The sequence below is a fragment of the Xiphias gladius genome, chromosome 1 (assembly GCF_016859285.1).
Source record: "Xiphias gladius isolate SHS-SW01 ecotype Sanya breed wild chromosome 1, ASM1685928v1, whole genome shotgun sequence".
NCBI classification, from domain to species: Eukaryota; Metazoa; Chordata; class Actinopteri; order Istiophoriformes; family Xiphiidae; genus Xiphias; species Xiphias gladius.
In genome coordinates, this window is record NC_053400.1 from 11,838,645 (window position 1) to 11,853,421 (window position 14,777).

General features: G+C 42.3%; 1 protein-coding gene across 3 annotated transcripts in view; it reads right to left on the reverse strand.

Moving 5' to 3' along the window:
* The window catches only part of insyn1 (inhibitory synaptic factor 1), a 43,986-nt gene extending 32,482 nt beyond the window's left edge, over positions 1 to 11,504 (reverse strand). The window contains exons 1-2 of one of the 3 annotated variants that reach the window (XM_040144132.1): positions 10,939 to 11,504; positions 8,771 to 10,392 (exon numbers count right to left, since the gene is read on the reverse strand). In XM_040144132.1, coding sequence (XP_040000066.1) covers positions 8,771 to 8,914 — 144 coding nt within the window. In that variant the 5' untranslated portion in view covers positions 8,915 to 10,392; positions 10,939 to 11,504. Of the gene's footprint in view, positions 1 to 8,770; positions 10,393 to 10,656; positions 10,757 to 10,938 lie in introns of those variants that run through there. The other 2 variants (XM_040144216.1, XM_040144299.1) reach the window with 2 other exon arrangements.
* Positions 11,505 to 14,777: the final 3,273 nt, after the last annotated feature.

The window sequence follows — 14,777 nt, forward strand, 5'->3', positions numbered from 1 at the left end:
TTCTTCATTGCCTAGGAATGTATTCTAAAAAATAAATCTGAAAATATAATTAACTAAATCTAAGTAATCTAATGTAATTATCCAAATGTAAATATGAATACACCCAAAATCTCCAGACACATACTGTTGACAGGTCTGATTGTACATCGCTTTAGAAACATGCAGTTGAGATCATTACAAAAATATTTGCCATGTAGAAATGATTTTTAATTTGCAGTTTTGGTGTCTGGACTCCAACACAATCATAAAACAAGTCTAAATGAAGACAGCATATGTTGTGCCAAAATTTATAGACCCTAAAAAAATTAGTTTTCCAAAGCAGTGTGTCCTTATTTTGTCCTCTGTGTGTGTTGTTTTGCCACTACACAAATAAATTATGCCTGGGGAAATGTGCTTAGTAACAAATGAACACAATCTACACTACTGTATAACTCAACTTCCTTCAACTGACACCTTCCTTACGGAATCATCGGACTTTTGTGTTTTGAGATAATAAGATCAGAACTCATCACAAATGTACTTTGTAACAAGGTAAACAGGGGACATCATTCTCCACAATCCCATGAAATGTTTTGTAAAACACATCAACAAAAACTAAAATGTTTCAATGAATTTTCCTCCCTCATAAATTTAACACAAAGACCTTGTAATGGATGACACAGACTTTTAATGTGTCAAACTACAAGCACCCGTCAATTCTGCAAGTCGTCAGACTGAATGTTACTCTGTATAAGCACTTTTCTCCCATGATTGTTTCTTTGTGCAGTGGCTTATTTGTGACAAATATTTATGACATATTTTTGACTTCTTTATTATAGTTCAATGAACTGCAACAGTAAAGTGACCAATGACACATGCACTAGCATTTTATAATAAAGAACTTTGTGGAATAAAGATTTCCACTATGTATAACATGGTACAAACTAATCTTACCACCCTTTCAGGTGCTAACATGAACTATTGAGCCAAGAAGCCAAACCTCCTTCTTTTATTCATAGATGCGATAAAATCAGGTGATAGTAAATAACCAGGGAGCTGATAGTACATTTAAATAAAATTCAAAATCACATTATCAGCAATGCACTGTGGGTCTATACATTATCTACACTTGTGTTTACATACAACTAATTTTTAATGAAGCTACTTTTCTCTTGCTTCTTTTCCCCCAACGATTCAAAATGACAGATGCCATACCTGTAGAGAAGTGATTTATTTTGTTATAACTTGTCACACACTTTTTTAGCAAATTCTCCCACCATGCAGAACAAACTAGCAGATGTATTATCATTTTTCCATGGTTCAAATTTCAGAGATATTCTACACATACAGCACTAAGAAACCTCCTGTACGTTATCTGTGAGGTCCTTCTTGAAATTACATTTCAGGATGGACATGCTACAGTATTTGTGTAAACTTCAAATCCTTTAAAAGGCCTTAAAAAAAATGTTGGAGGATACAGCTGCTTAGTTGTGTGCCATCTCTGTTTCTGCTGGTTAAGACTGAACAACCTCATTCGAATCTGGGTTGATATATGATGCATCACAGACTACGGCTAAAAATAAAAGGAAGGACAAAAAAAGCCTCCTGATGATCCCTCTGTATAACACATTTCCAAAAGTCGTAGCTGGATTAAGCTGCTACACTGGTGAGTGAGTTGGCCCACGCAGCTCTGGGCACTTTCACAGGCTACGAAAATATAGCATCTCTTCAAAATCAGATCAAATTATTAGTATATATTCACTGGTATGCCCTACGTGCATCTGTACTCTTGGTAAAAAGTAGTATCAACATCAGGTAAAAGAGAGTCTGACTCCCTAATGGAGAGCGAGCGGTCCCTCCGCGTACAGTATACTTTGACACAATGAAATGATGTAGCTATTCTTGGAGGCTGCTTGTGCACTTCGATGGGTGCCATTTTTCACACCATTAACTGCAGCCTACTGGTTTTATTCACAGCACAGAGATAGGCCAAAACAATCCTAAACACGCCCACGAACGAGCACAATTGCAACAATTGATATAAGCTGTTCCACCCAGTCTGTCGCAATTCCGTGCAGCAGCAGAAACCGTTATCTCCATCCACCCTTCATCTCTCTCTCTCTCCGTCTCTTTCTCTCTGGCACACATTTTCTGTCTTTCTTTGCTCTGAGTTTAACACCCCTTTTCATCCTATTCAGCTCTATCCTTGCCGAGGGACAAGCGAGAGGGTTCGCGGCTGAATCACAAAGCACAAACATGGATGGCAACAAATTTTCACTGCTTTATCTGTAACTAGCCTACAGGAGGCGTGCTAGTTGATAAAAATCAATGAGCATGACGAGCACAATTTTTGGAATGTTCACCTCAGCAGAGGTCTAACCTAAAGCCCTCATTACAGTCTATGTTGAGTGCAGCGATCGCAGTGGGAAGCAGAGCTCAGAGGGCTGGCTAATCTAGTTGGTCTCACAGGCATGATGGGCTAGTCAATATGCTGGGCCTGCACCCTAAAAATGCTGGACCTCCACAGCAGAGCTATGTAAAAGCTCAGGGGAATGCTTTGCATGGTGCAGTTTTATTCTCTCCACAGCTCTCAAGATTAGATGCTGCTAAAGTCTTAACCTGTTGTTTACCACTGCTCCCTCCCTTCTTTGATACTGCTTACTTTTTCATGTGGGGATCTAGGAATTAAAGATTATTCTGATATTTGCTACCATTGCAAGATAGTCTTGGTAATAGCATCAGCTAAATGAACAATATATTTAATATCTTATATATCTCCTTTCATTAAAGCAGTGAGGGACTATATTATCTGTTAGTCAGCGGGGTCACCATGATGGATTTGTGTAGCGAACGTGAGCATGGCTGTGGCCAAGTCAGAATCCATTGAAAATCAGTTCAACCAAAAGATGATCCGACATTCTACTTCAAATCTGGAAGCAGTGTTTCATCAGTCCCGAGAATAATTGAGCCTGTGATTCATTCCGAGAACGGGCCAATTTATGTGGAGCTCAGCTCAAGGCAGCAACACAGGTGTGGCGATGGCAGGGTGTTTTGTATTCAGAGAAGAATAGATAAGGCTTGAGGTGCCTTGTTCTTGTTGTTTTCCTGAGCAAAGAGAACTCTGCTAGAGGCACTACACCTAGTTTAATTTAGGAATTTAATTTTCACACACAAAAGAGGTCAGGCAAAGAGGAACAAATTGACAGACACAGTAGGCGGGTACTTGTCATTTCTTCCAAATGGCTTTTAATGAGAAGAAACCCTTTGGCCCAGGTATATCAGGTTGAAGGGTACTTTCCTCTGTGAGTGGTTAAGCTTTCAGCATTGCCCACTTAGGGTTGTTGGCCTGCAAGGACAGCTGGTCTGCATGTTCACAGGTCGGAGACTGGGCAAAAACTCTGCTTTAATCTGAAGTAAATGGATTCTCCAGTTGAGATCACTGGGCTGTGGTCAACTTGGCAGTGAATGTGCAACACTGGCGGACAAAATGGTTGCTTTGTGGGAAATTATCCACCAGGACACAGCTTTGTGACTGATTGTAATTTCTCATTGTAGGCACTCATTTGGACAAACAGAAAGTGCCACAATCACGTTCCAAGTTTATGTGATATTCAGCCAAATCAAGACACCATTAATAGTTAGAATAAAATAGATTTTTATTTGCAATATGATAACTTCAGCAGTAGATGCTCTTATTTAGTAAAGTTTTCTAAGCTCTGAATTTGTGATGAAGAATTAATCCATTTCATACATCGGGGTAAAATCTGGAATTTGGAAATACTTGGAAATACTCTGTTGCATGGCGTGCCTCTGCAGTGACCCATTTTCCTCACAGGAATCATCAAATTTCCTAATATTGTTGCAATGCCATTAAACATTCCCCTCATTCCCGGGTAATAGGATCAGCAATTGCTTGGAATGAGAATGTGTTCACCAGTGTCCTTTATATTGTTCTGCTTCCTGAGTGGAAGTGCTAGTGATTACGAGAGCCCCCCCCCCCCCCCATGCTTGTTGTAAATGTTGAAGTGTTCTTCCCTGGCAGGTTTCTGTTCCCTGCCCTGCTCAGCAGCAGCAGCAGCAGGGGGAAACACAGAGTGAGGAGAGGATCTGGCCCCTGCAGAAGAAAAATAGCCCTTTGGTTTTGGTCTCCCTTTGGCTTCCTCTGGGTTTGGAACAGATTTGGTTCAGTGCTGAGCTGGGTAGCTTCAGTAGAGAGGAGACTGTGGTTTCCCCCCTTGATGTAGATGTGTCGTAACTAGTTTCAGTCTCGATCAGGAGACACTACTGGCTGGCTTGCTGGCTGGCTGTTAGGCTGACTGATCTGGGGCCAGCTGTTTGGATACCTCATTGTCCACACCGGGCTTCAGCAATGCAGCATTTAAGCGTGCCTCAGACATGAAAGAGCAGTGCGTGATAGCCTCTCTGATCAGATCATTTACATAACAGTTTTTCTTTGACAGACTCCATTTTAGCACAAATGCCTTGATTTGACAGCGAGGCCAATGGGATCATGCGCCTAGTATTGGGTGATGAATAGAAACTGAACAGACCACCCCATTTGTGCTGCGTGTATCCAACTAAGCTTGTCGAGCACACAGTTGTCTCTTCCAAAAACAAGCAAAACACGAAGGCGAAGAATGACAGTTCGGCTGCTGCTACTCACAGGTGAAAACAGGATGACTGTGATTTTCTGTAGAACAAAACCATTCATGACACACTTTCAAAAACCCATTATATAATTCTAAAACTGCATGTTGTCTATTGCATTAATAAAACTGTTACTCGGTACTTCATTCCTAGGAAGAAACATTTTTCACCTGACACCAGTGCTTTCCTGCTGACTCTCTTCTTCAGTCTTCAGTCTGCTGGTTAGCTGAGTAGAAACAGTAAGCAAGTCTCCAGCATAAGCTTGAGGATGTGTAGACAACTACCAGAAGGCCGACTGATGATTGACTGACTGAGGCTGGTGTCCTGGACATGCTGTACTCTGCTATTGACAATTGCTCTTTGTCCAGCTTATATTCACTCCTCTCATTTGCAGCTTTATTTCTATGCGTTCTGAATGCCACCCTGTTTTCATTTGTCTCGAGGAGACATACAGACGTACGGCATCATCTGCTCGTTGTATGATTCTGCATAATAACTATATCCACATAATAACAGTCCATCATTCCTATTTGGTTCCATATAAAGGTGTGTAGCTCACTGCCAAACCTCCCCACCCCACCCCCAGTCCATGATACTGCCCCTTCTCCCCTGTCTCATTTTTTTTCTTTAGCACTTTCATTAAATTCTTTCAATTTACCAGACCGTATGTCACTAATAAGCAACACGGGTGCACTCCAAGATTTGCGTTACCCTGGTTGCCCTTTTTTCAGTGTAATTAAGTTTCAGCAAAAGGAATACTCAATGTTAGAAAATTTCAGGGGGTCCTTGCAATCTGTTTGTTTTCCTTTTTTCCCAATATTTATCCTCAGACTTCTAAGACGAAGGTTGACATGATACCTAAATGAATTATTTCCTCTAGAGATGCCACTCCTGCCAGTATTATTATTATAAATGGAGTAGTTTATCAGTATATTACCTTCCGATGTCCTTCCCTTAGATTCTTCTCATTTTACCTGTCATGAAGCCTGTAATGGGATTCGTAAGAAAGACAGGCTGCATTTGACTGTAATAGGATTTTGAAGGGAGCAATCTTGAAAAACTACCTGTGCTCTGTGTTAACATTTTTCTTTGACACATAAAGGAGATTTACTGCTTGAGAATCTACTGCAAAATGGACAGAAATCCGTATTACTTTACATACTTCAATTAAATGATGTCTACAAAAATCCTGTTTTTGGAAAGATAATGATTTAAGATGTTTTTATCTGCCAGCTAGGAGGTAGGTAACCACCTGACATGGGTTGCCAAGTCTCTGCTTATTTGAACTGCGGACAGCTGATTTTGGTGATCAACACACCTTCAACCGAAGAGTAACTACATATATTGTATTGCATGTTAAAGGCTTTCAAATTGGTCTGTTTGAGAGCCAACTGGGGACTACTACAGTATGTTACTGGCTGAAAATGATTGCAGTTATCTATGTACCAGGTCAAATCCAAAACCGGCATGGATATACAGTACTTGGGGACCAGAGGAATAGGATGGTTAAAAACTGCAGTATGCTGTAAAAATTTGACTGAAAAAAACATAGGCCTCACATCCTTAAATGGAAGTTTCCTTGGTATTGCTTTTTAATTTAACTTTAATTACTACTCATTTCTATATAATGTATAATGAGCATTTGCTAAAACGTTACTAGAAATACACTTATAAAATAAGAGATTATTAAAACTAAATTGTTACTACGCCACTTTCATCAGTGTTTTTAATACTCCAAATTTCTGAATGCCATTCACTGGCCACACAGGAAACAATTCCCATTTACATGACAGTGATTAAACTTTAATGGTAGGTTCACCACAGGGTTCGATTAGACTGCACTGAGTGTTGCTCGCAGTGATTCAAACTCTCTGGTAAAATCGATGAACCTATTTTTGCAATTATTTAAGATGTGAGTTGGGCCCCTCCGAGGGAAGGGATGTTTAGCAATGATGATGATGAATTCTGGCAGGTAAGAAAGTAAGACCCATGGGTGACCCCTTTTTTTTAAGACTACAGTGCCTTTATGAGGATAGCAAGTCACTTTGGCGTAGAATCAGTTGTTTATACTATCATGTCGGCTGTGTTCGACATTTAATCATTAGGTTAAAACAATATGCAGAATATACATTTTAATGGCTTTATGCATAAGGCTGTGAAGGCCAAACAGCTAAAACTAGAAAACCTCCACAAACTTCACATTTTATATTCCTGTGGCTGTATGGACTAAATAGTCTAAATGAACACTGCAGTATACAATGTACGCACATTTGATTGTGGTTGAAAAGTGGGATTTTATTTTCAAATAAAATTCTGGGATTTTAGTCACTCTTTTGACTTAACTGGCTGAGGTAAGAACATTAACACACCAGCGACTTTTTTTTTTTAAATTTGTGGGCAGCTATGAGCTCTGTGTGTCAGATTTAACTCCTCAGAGCACTGCGGTGTCTCCAGCTCCCCAAAGACCTTGTGGGTGATAATCAGTCATTACTGCTCCTTCACTGAGTTATTTATTTCACCACATTCATATGGCAATTCATCATTTATTTATGTGACAGTTTTCATCTATTATGTTGTTCCTTTCATGTGGCCAAGAATGAGAGATTTTACGGAACATTAGGCTTCCATGCATCTGATGGCGCTACACTGATTCTGTTTCTTCGTCTCCCATTGTTACAGACTGCAATCTCACAGGTCAGTTAATTGCAGGATATTGATACCAGCATTATGACTGCCACTGCAGCTAATATGATTCCTTAGCCATTTCAATATATGGGATTGTGCTCTCCCAATAAAAAATGACATTTGAGCCACTGTGCAGAGCCCTCTCTAATGGGGTCTGGGATAAGAAGAGTAATATGCGTTGGAGCTGGCAAAGGCACAGGCCGTGTTTTTGTTTATAAATAGCTCCAGCCAGCATTATTCCACTTGCAGTTGTCCCATAATCATCAATCACTCCCGCACGCAGGCCGGCTTCTCCTGCTCACCAGAGAGAAGGTGCGCTGTGAGTTGTGGCCTTGCACCTCCAACTGTTCAAGTACGTAAAGTAGAGCGTGGTGAGTGGGAAAGAACTGGGAGTCAGGGAGAAGGGAGGGGAAAGGTCTTAGTGTGGTGATGCAGTGAGTTATGGCAGCTTCACTATGGCTGTTTGAAACCCTCTTCCTCCTCCAGGTCATCACGTGCACCAACATCCGCTATTTTGCTTCTTCAACAAATTTGGAAACATACACACATACACACACACACTCCCTCTGCATCCCTGATCAGAGGCAGGTGGGAGGCTAATCATGTCATGCACTTGGAGGATGTGGGAGGGGTCAGACACAATTGCTCAGGTTTCATTTGTCTCTTTCTCTGTATCTGCCTTCATGTCTTTCTTTGGAGGAGCTTTGCAAGAAGAGCTCACAGCTTTGAAGACACCGCAGGGGGAAGATCCCAAAAAGATGATGAGTGCCATTTTGTACTCTCACACACATGAACAGATGTACTCTGAATGTCAGCCATCACAATCATATCTTTTAGCCCAACTACATGTAGATGCATGTAAGAGCACATGCACGCATGGTGATCCTTGTTCAAACTGTGTACTGTAGATATACACACGCAAGCACACACACACACACACACACACACACACATTTCTCAGCGTTATCATGGCAGTTGCAAAAATACAGTAGGAATCCAGCTGATCCTTAACAAAATGGTTATATAACTATTGCAGCGCTAAGTCTTGTATCTTATCTAAGCATTCCTCAGTGTTTCCTTTCAACCTCGCTTTGCTGCTTTTCAGTAGCTCTTCACATCTACTGTACCTCCCACAAGACACCACTGAACACATGAAGGACATTTGTAATTGCCGAGTAGCAATTTTTTGATCGGAAAAAATGGAAGACAGCACTGTTGCGGTCGTAATCAACAGTATCCTCCTGCTACAAAAAAAAGAGAGTGAGATCTCATCGCTTTCAAATCTTAATCAAAATCTCCATGCTGCGAAAAGAATTTCACACTTATTTAAATGCAGCCTACTTGAGAAGCACACCCACCTGGCACCCACATTCTCTCCCTGCCTTCGTCTCTTCCTCCCCCTGTTCCTCACTAAATCCCCCCAAAAGCCTGATATGTGTAAGCTGATTCAGAAGCTCACCTCCCGGAGTTCCTTGGCCACATCCTTGAGCTCTTTGAGAATTCCTTCCAGCTGGTCAATCACCATCTTCATGTGGCTGCGGATGCGTTCTCTCGGGCTGGGGGTCTCAGAGGTGTCCCGGGCCGGAGCTCTGCTGAGGGACATCCTTTACAGGGTGACGTGGGGCCAGTGGCCAACAGGTTGAGGGCGTGGGGGAGCCGAGTCGGGGTCCATGTCTTTGGCTACAAGGAGCCTCAGTGCTACTGATCCGAACAGGGGCCCCGGCCACGCAGGGAGACCTCAACATCTTAAAAGCACCTGGGCAGCCAAAACACCTTGCCTCGCCCGCACACTCGGCACAGGGTTACACTCTGACATCCATGCCTTCTGGTAGGTGCTTCCAAAAACGAAGAGAAAATGAGCATGGGAAAATTCAAAGACAGTAAATCCATGGAAAAGGAAGAGGCAAAATACATGGGCTGAAGCTGGTATGAAACTCTTACATAATCATGTTGAGCCAACTCATCTCATGTGTCATTTTGTATGTTTGAAACTGTTCCAGAGGAGATGCTATTTAAAACACCTGTCTATACAGGGAAGAGACTTCTTCTCTCCTCCGCTTGTCCTGTACAATCTTTTTTACTTGTGAGACACAGGGACATATTGGCAGGCTAACAAACAAAAATGAAAGAAGAAAAAGGGTTCATATAACCCTCTTACAGAGCGAGCTATCCAACACAGAAAAACAGAACTCCCAGCAGTGGCTCAATTTTCAAAATTATCATGTTCTACATTATTGGTGGCCAGCGGGGACAAGATTTACGGTCTAAGTATAGTCCCTCAGTGAGGGCTACTGTCTTTAAAGAGAAAGGACAGATCCTGTTTGGAAAAAGGGGATATTCCTCTGTGCGGTGTGGTGTTTCTTCCTCCAGGAAAAATAAAAAGATCAAACTCGCATCAAAATAAACTTTGCTTCACATCCATTTTCTTTGCAGATGATGACTTAATCATTCTGTCCTTCATTTCTTGTCCATGAGAGCGAGCAATGTAGGTGTGGGTCTTTGCACAGAGCGTCCAATATCCCCCCAAAGCAGGGCTTATTCCAGGTGGCGTGGGATCAGAATGAATTGAATTCTAAGCCAGCGAAACATGACTTGTGATGAGAATTTGAGGAGGGATAACAAAAAAATCATGGTGTCGATGAGACACAGTTACAAGGGGGCTGGAAGGCAAACAAGCACCTTCCTCTGGAATTTGGGTGGCAGCTTGTCTTGTGCAACAGCACTCTCCAAGTTCTCTCACAAAACACTGACCCACAGCAGTCCACAGGGGTGTGCCCAAAAACCAAGGGAGCAGAAAGAGAAAAGGATTCTCTTCTCTCCTTCAGTTGTTGCTACGGGAACCCAGTCTGCCTCCTTGTGCTGTGATTGGATAATTATTTTACTTCTTATCCGTGTAGTGTATGTTTTCCTTTCTGGACTCTTTTCAGAGAGGCAGAGAGCTCTGTGCCATCCAGCAGGATGAGATAAATCCCATGAAAGCTTCCCAGAGGAGCCCCAGAGAACAGGCAGGGGGGAGAGCTTCTCGCCAAATCCAAGGCGATGCCACTGCCACGGGGTGCGCTGGCCAATCACACATGGCACCTGGACATACGGGAAGGAAAGCAATCACTTATTCTCTCATGTCCCAACCTCCTCTCCTTTCTATTCCTCCCTCTTTATCTACTTCACAGCAACATGAAAAAGCAACAACAATAGAGTGAGGGAGACTGAGAGATGGACGGGAATGAACTGCGTTGATGATTTTTAGCTACTGTTAAAATGCATCTCTTGCTTCAGCAGCACTTGTCTCACCTCCACACACACACACACACACACACACAAACGCCAGAACACACACCTACTCACCTTTCCTGTGCATCACTTTGCTGTTGCTATGCCCAGAGCTCACTGTCCACGCACAGCAGGATCATTCAAGCTACACACAACCTGCGGGTTCTTTAGCAGTCCCTCTGTCGCACACACTAACATCTTCCCTTCTCGCTGCCTTGCTGTTCTCTCTTCCTCTCCTTCTCTCTTTTTCTTACACACACACACACACACACACACACACACACACACACACACACACACACACACACACACACACACACACACACACACAGCTCTGTCCCTCCCTCCCCTACTTACTGTCTTGACAGAGAGAGAATCTTCTATCAGCAGGGTTATTTCACTCTGAGGCTGTGGCTCATCAGAGGAGGAGTAGAAGTGGAGGATGAAGCTGTGGAGGAGGAGGAGGAGGAGGAGGCAGGAGGCATGAGATGGGAACGATGAATGGCCCTGATAGGACTCTGAGAAGGGAGAGAGGAGGCTGAGGATGACTAAGAGCCAGAGCGGCGAGGAGAGCTCCTGCTTTGGATTGTGATGCTGCCGCGGCAACTACCATCACTCAGATAACTGCGCTGCTGAAAACATGCCACCCGTCATCCCCGTCAGCTTTCGCCTGCATTGGGAGGCAGCTGACAGAGCGGCTGAGCTGCTGCTGTGAAAAAGGAACTGTGGGATTCCAATGACAGCCTCTCCCTTTCTGTCTATCAGCCTGTTTTTGTCTCTCTCTACCCCCTTCTCTGTCACCCTTTCTCTTTCTCCGTCCCTGTCTCTCTGCCCCTGCACCCTCACTGTGTCCTCGCTGACTGCCGGATGAAGGGAAGCTGATGCCAGAGTTTATCTTGGGGCTCAGGTTCCTGCCAGCACCACTCGACTGTTCTGCTCAGCTCTGTGGAGGAGGGGCTTGGTGCTTTAAAGGCACAGTTTATCGCACAGTCCCTCCTCTGCCTTGCTCCTCTCCTGTCTTCTTCTCTCTGCTGGCGTCTACGCTCCCTCACTATCGCCTCTTGCGCTGCCTATCTAGCCTTTGTCACAGTTCTATCGAGGGTGCTATCTCTCTCTTAAATCAAGATGAAGTCTTCCTCTGCCGCCAGCCAAGCAGTCTCTAGGGACGGGGTGTCCAAAAATCCTGGGCTGTTACATCATTAATATACAAACCAGGATGGTGTTTGATGACCTCATCTGACTGAGAGACAGAAATAGGGAGGGAGGGCCAGCATGACTTTTTCTCTCATCAGGATTTTTCTTTTTTCAACACAAGACACAGCCCTGCATAACCCCACCAGAGGCAATTACCCTAACATGAAATGAGTTTTCTAAAGGAGATAATGTAACAGTAAAGCAAATTCATAATGACAACTTCTTGAGCAATGCACGCCAGTTACCAGAGGGTTTTGGCAGATAACTGTAGTGAACAGCCAAAGGCTCCATGCATTCCTTAGCATAATTGTAAAGAGAAATGTAGAGTGGAGTTAGGTTAGGTGGATCATCCATGCAGATGAATTTGTTCTGGGGTCCTCTGTGGTTTCTACTACCACGATCGCAGACATTATGCTGATGCTGTAAGGCTAATTGAGGGAATATTCTGCATTATGAAAAATTCTCTCTCGCATGTTTTCTTTGATTAATAAATGATCGAGTTTGGCTTCTAGAAAATAGAATAAAGAAATGTCTCGTATTCTGTGTTATCCTTTTCTAAGTACACAGCCACACTGTGTTATCTTAGTACTTGATCAGTTTTTTGATATGTCACATTCTGAAGTACGCTGTGGCTCTATATGGAGTTTGGTGACTGTGAGGAGATCCTGTTCCTTCCCTTGTATTTCCACATGGCTGGTGCAGCATTGCACAGACAAGATGCTTCTCAAAAACTGCTCCCTGCAAGAAACAGGTGTCCTTGAGCATGTTCCCTTTGTAGCTTCACTGCATCAGTCTCTCTGCACATATGGGAGGCTCCCTTCTTAGAACATAGCAACAGTTTGCGGCAGTTTTTTTTTCCAATATTCTCTTTTTTTCCGTGACATTGCAAAATAGTAGTGTATTTAATAGAGCTGTCCCTAAAAGAGAGAATGTATACTAAATGACCTCTCAGTGGGAAGGCCCAGGTGCACAGCACAGATAGCCCCATGTCAGTGATGCCTTCATTGGAAGGGAATTGGATTATTTCCCCCTGTAAAATATATTTTTTTAATGCTAAGGTCATCTCGACTCGTGAGTTTTACTAGGCATTTGGAGTGGGTCCAGCAAAATATTGGTTCCACTTAATATTTCTGCCTCGGATTTATTGTGCTATGCCATTTATGGAGACATTTTATAGAACGTAATTTTTTTTCTAGGTGGGCACAGGCTCACAAACAAGCACATAGATGCTTAAAGACACTAATACACGAAGGCATGCACAGGCACAGACTCACAAAAAGACACATCAAATACACACACATAAACACCAGGCTGGGCATTTCGATCCAGAGGAAACTATATTGGTAATTTGGTACCATAAGAATAAAGCCTGAGAGAGATTTTATTTGACTTGCATTGTTTACCTCCCAATAAGCTATCAGACTCCTACTTATTTGGTACAGCAGGGATCAAGAGTCTTTTTTTATTATTGTTCTTTTTTTGGCTACCTTCCCCACAGTGTCTGGGTTCATAGCCACTGATACAAGATGTGCACAGGATTTTTTTTTTATAATAAAGAGCAGAGGGGCGAGCAACAGCAATCATTACAGATACTCTGTGTCCTCCCTGTGTCCGTACAGCATACACATGTATGATAACATGGACAGGGAGGGTGAACTTTGGAGCATTATGGCTTATTTATGAGCAGGCACACTCAGGGGCCAATTTAATATATGATAGGAAAGCCTCAGCTGTAGGAAATAAAATAAAATATATTGTCTAATCCAAAAGAGAAAATCACCTACATTAATTGGTTATTTAGGTGTTTACAAAGCTTGACACCGGCAGGAAGACGTCAGAGTTCTTTATACTACATGCCAGGAGGTGACACCCTTATAGAACAGTTAAAATCAATGAATCAATGAATGTCTTCATAAAATATCATTTTGATTGCGTTATGTAAGTTAATGTTTAAATGCTCAAAACGGCCATTTCAAACTGCTTAAAGGAAATCCAAGATAACCATGACCTGGATGACTGAGAAACTTCACAGACTGCTTAGAGGAAAAGTTTGACATTTTGGGAAATACTTTTACTCGCTTTCTTGCTAAAACTTGCATGATAAGAAAGATACCACTCTTGTGTCTGTGCAATAAATATAAAGTTACAGCCAACAGCTGCTTAGCTTAGCTTGGCATTAAACAAATATAACGAGCAACTTTGCATTTCGTTGTGAAAGATCTGTGTCGGTAGGCACAGAACCTCCTGTCTTCTACAGAGGACTTTGTTCTTATGTGCTTTGCAACGTTCTTAATGCCTTCCTCCACCATCTTCACCATAGCCTGCCCCAACATTGCTCCTGCACCCATCTTTGAACTCAAAGGTGGATTTAATTTGCATAAATGTCTGACACCAATCATCACCACATGCATAATTGAAAAATCTGTCCTTCTCTGACCTGTAGCTCCCCTCGTTTCCTCGGTTTGAATCTGAGCATAATGTTGTAATAATGTTCAGTTGGTGGTATTATCCCTTTAATTAACCTGTACCCATTACGCTTTTCCTCTCTTAGCCATTGTGTGGCACTGTGGTGTAGTTGTGACGTGTTGCTTTTTCTCTGCTCTGACTGAGGACTAAAATGGTGGATGGACAGACAGAGAAAAGTTGCATGTTTCTGGTGTTCGACTGAAGCACTGAAATATTTATTGTTACATAACAAGGCTACTCTGAAAAAAATCACATAATAACAAGATGCAGAATCAAAGGAGGATTAATTGCACTTTTTAATGCACATTCAACACACATCCATGAATAAATTAAGAGATGTTTGGCAGTCAGTTCATGTAGAGCATCATTTATTTAAAAGTATGCATAGTCAAATGATTTTCACTGATAAAATACACATTCACTAAGAGGCTTAAGTATTTCTCCATATAATCTCTGCCTTCATAATTCTGTAGTTTAATTTCTGGCTTTATGATGACTGAGACTGAATGATGATTTATGAACCAAAGGAATTGGAA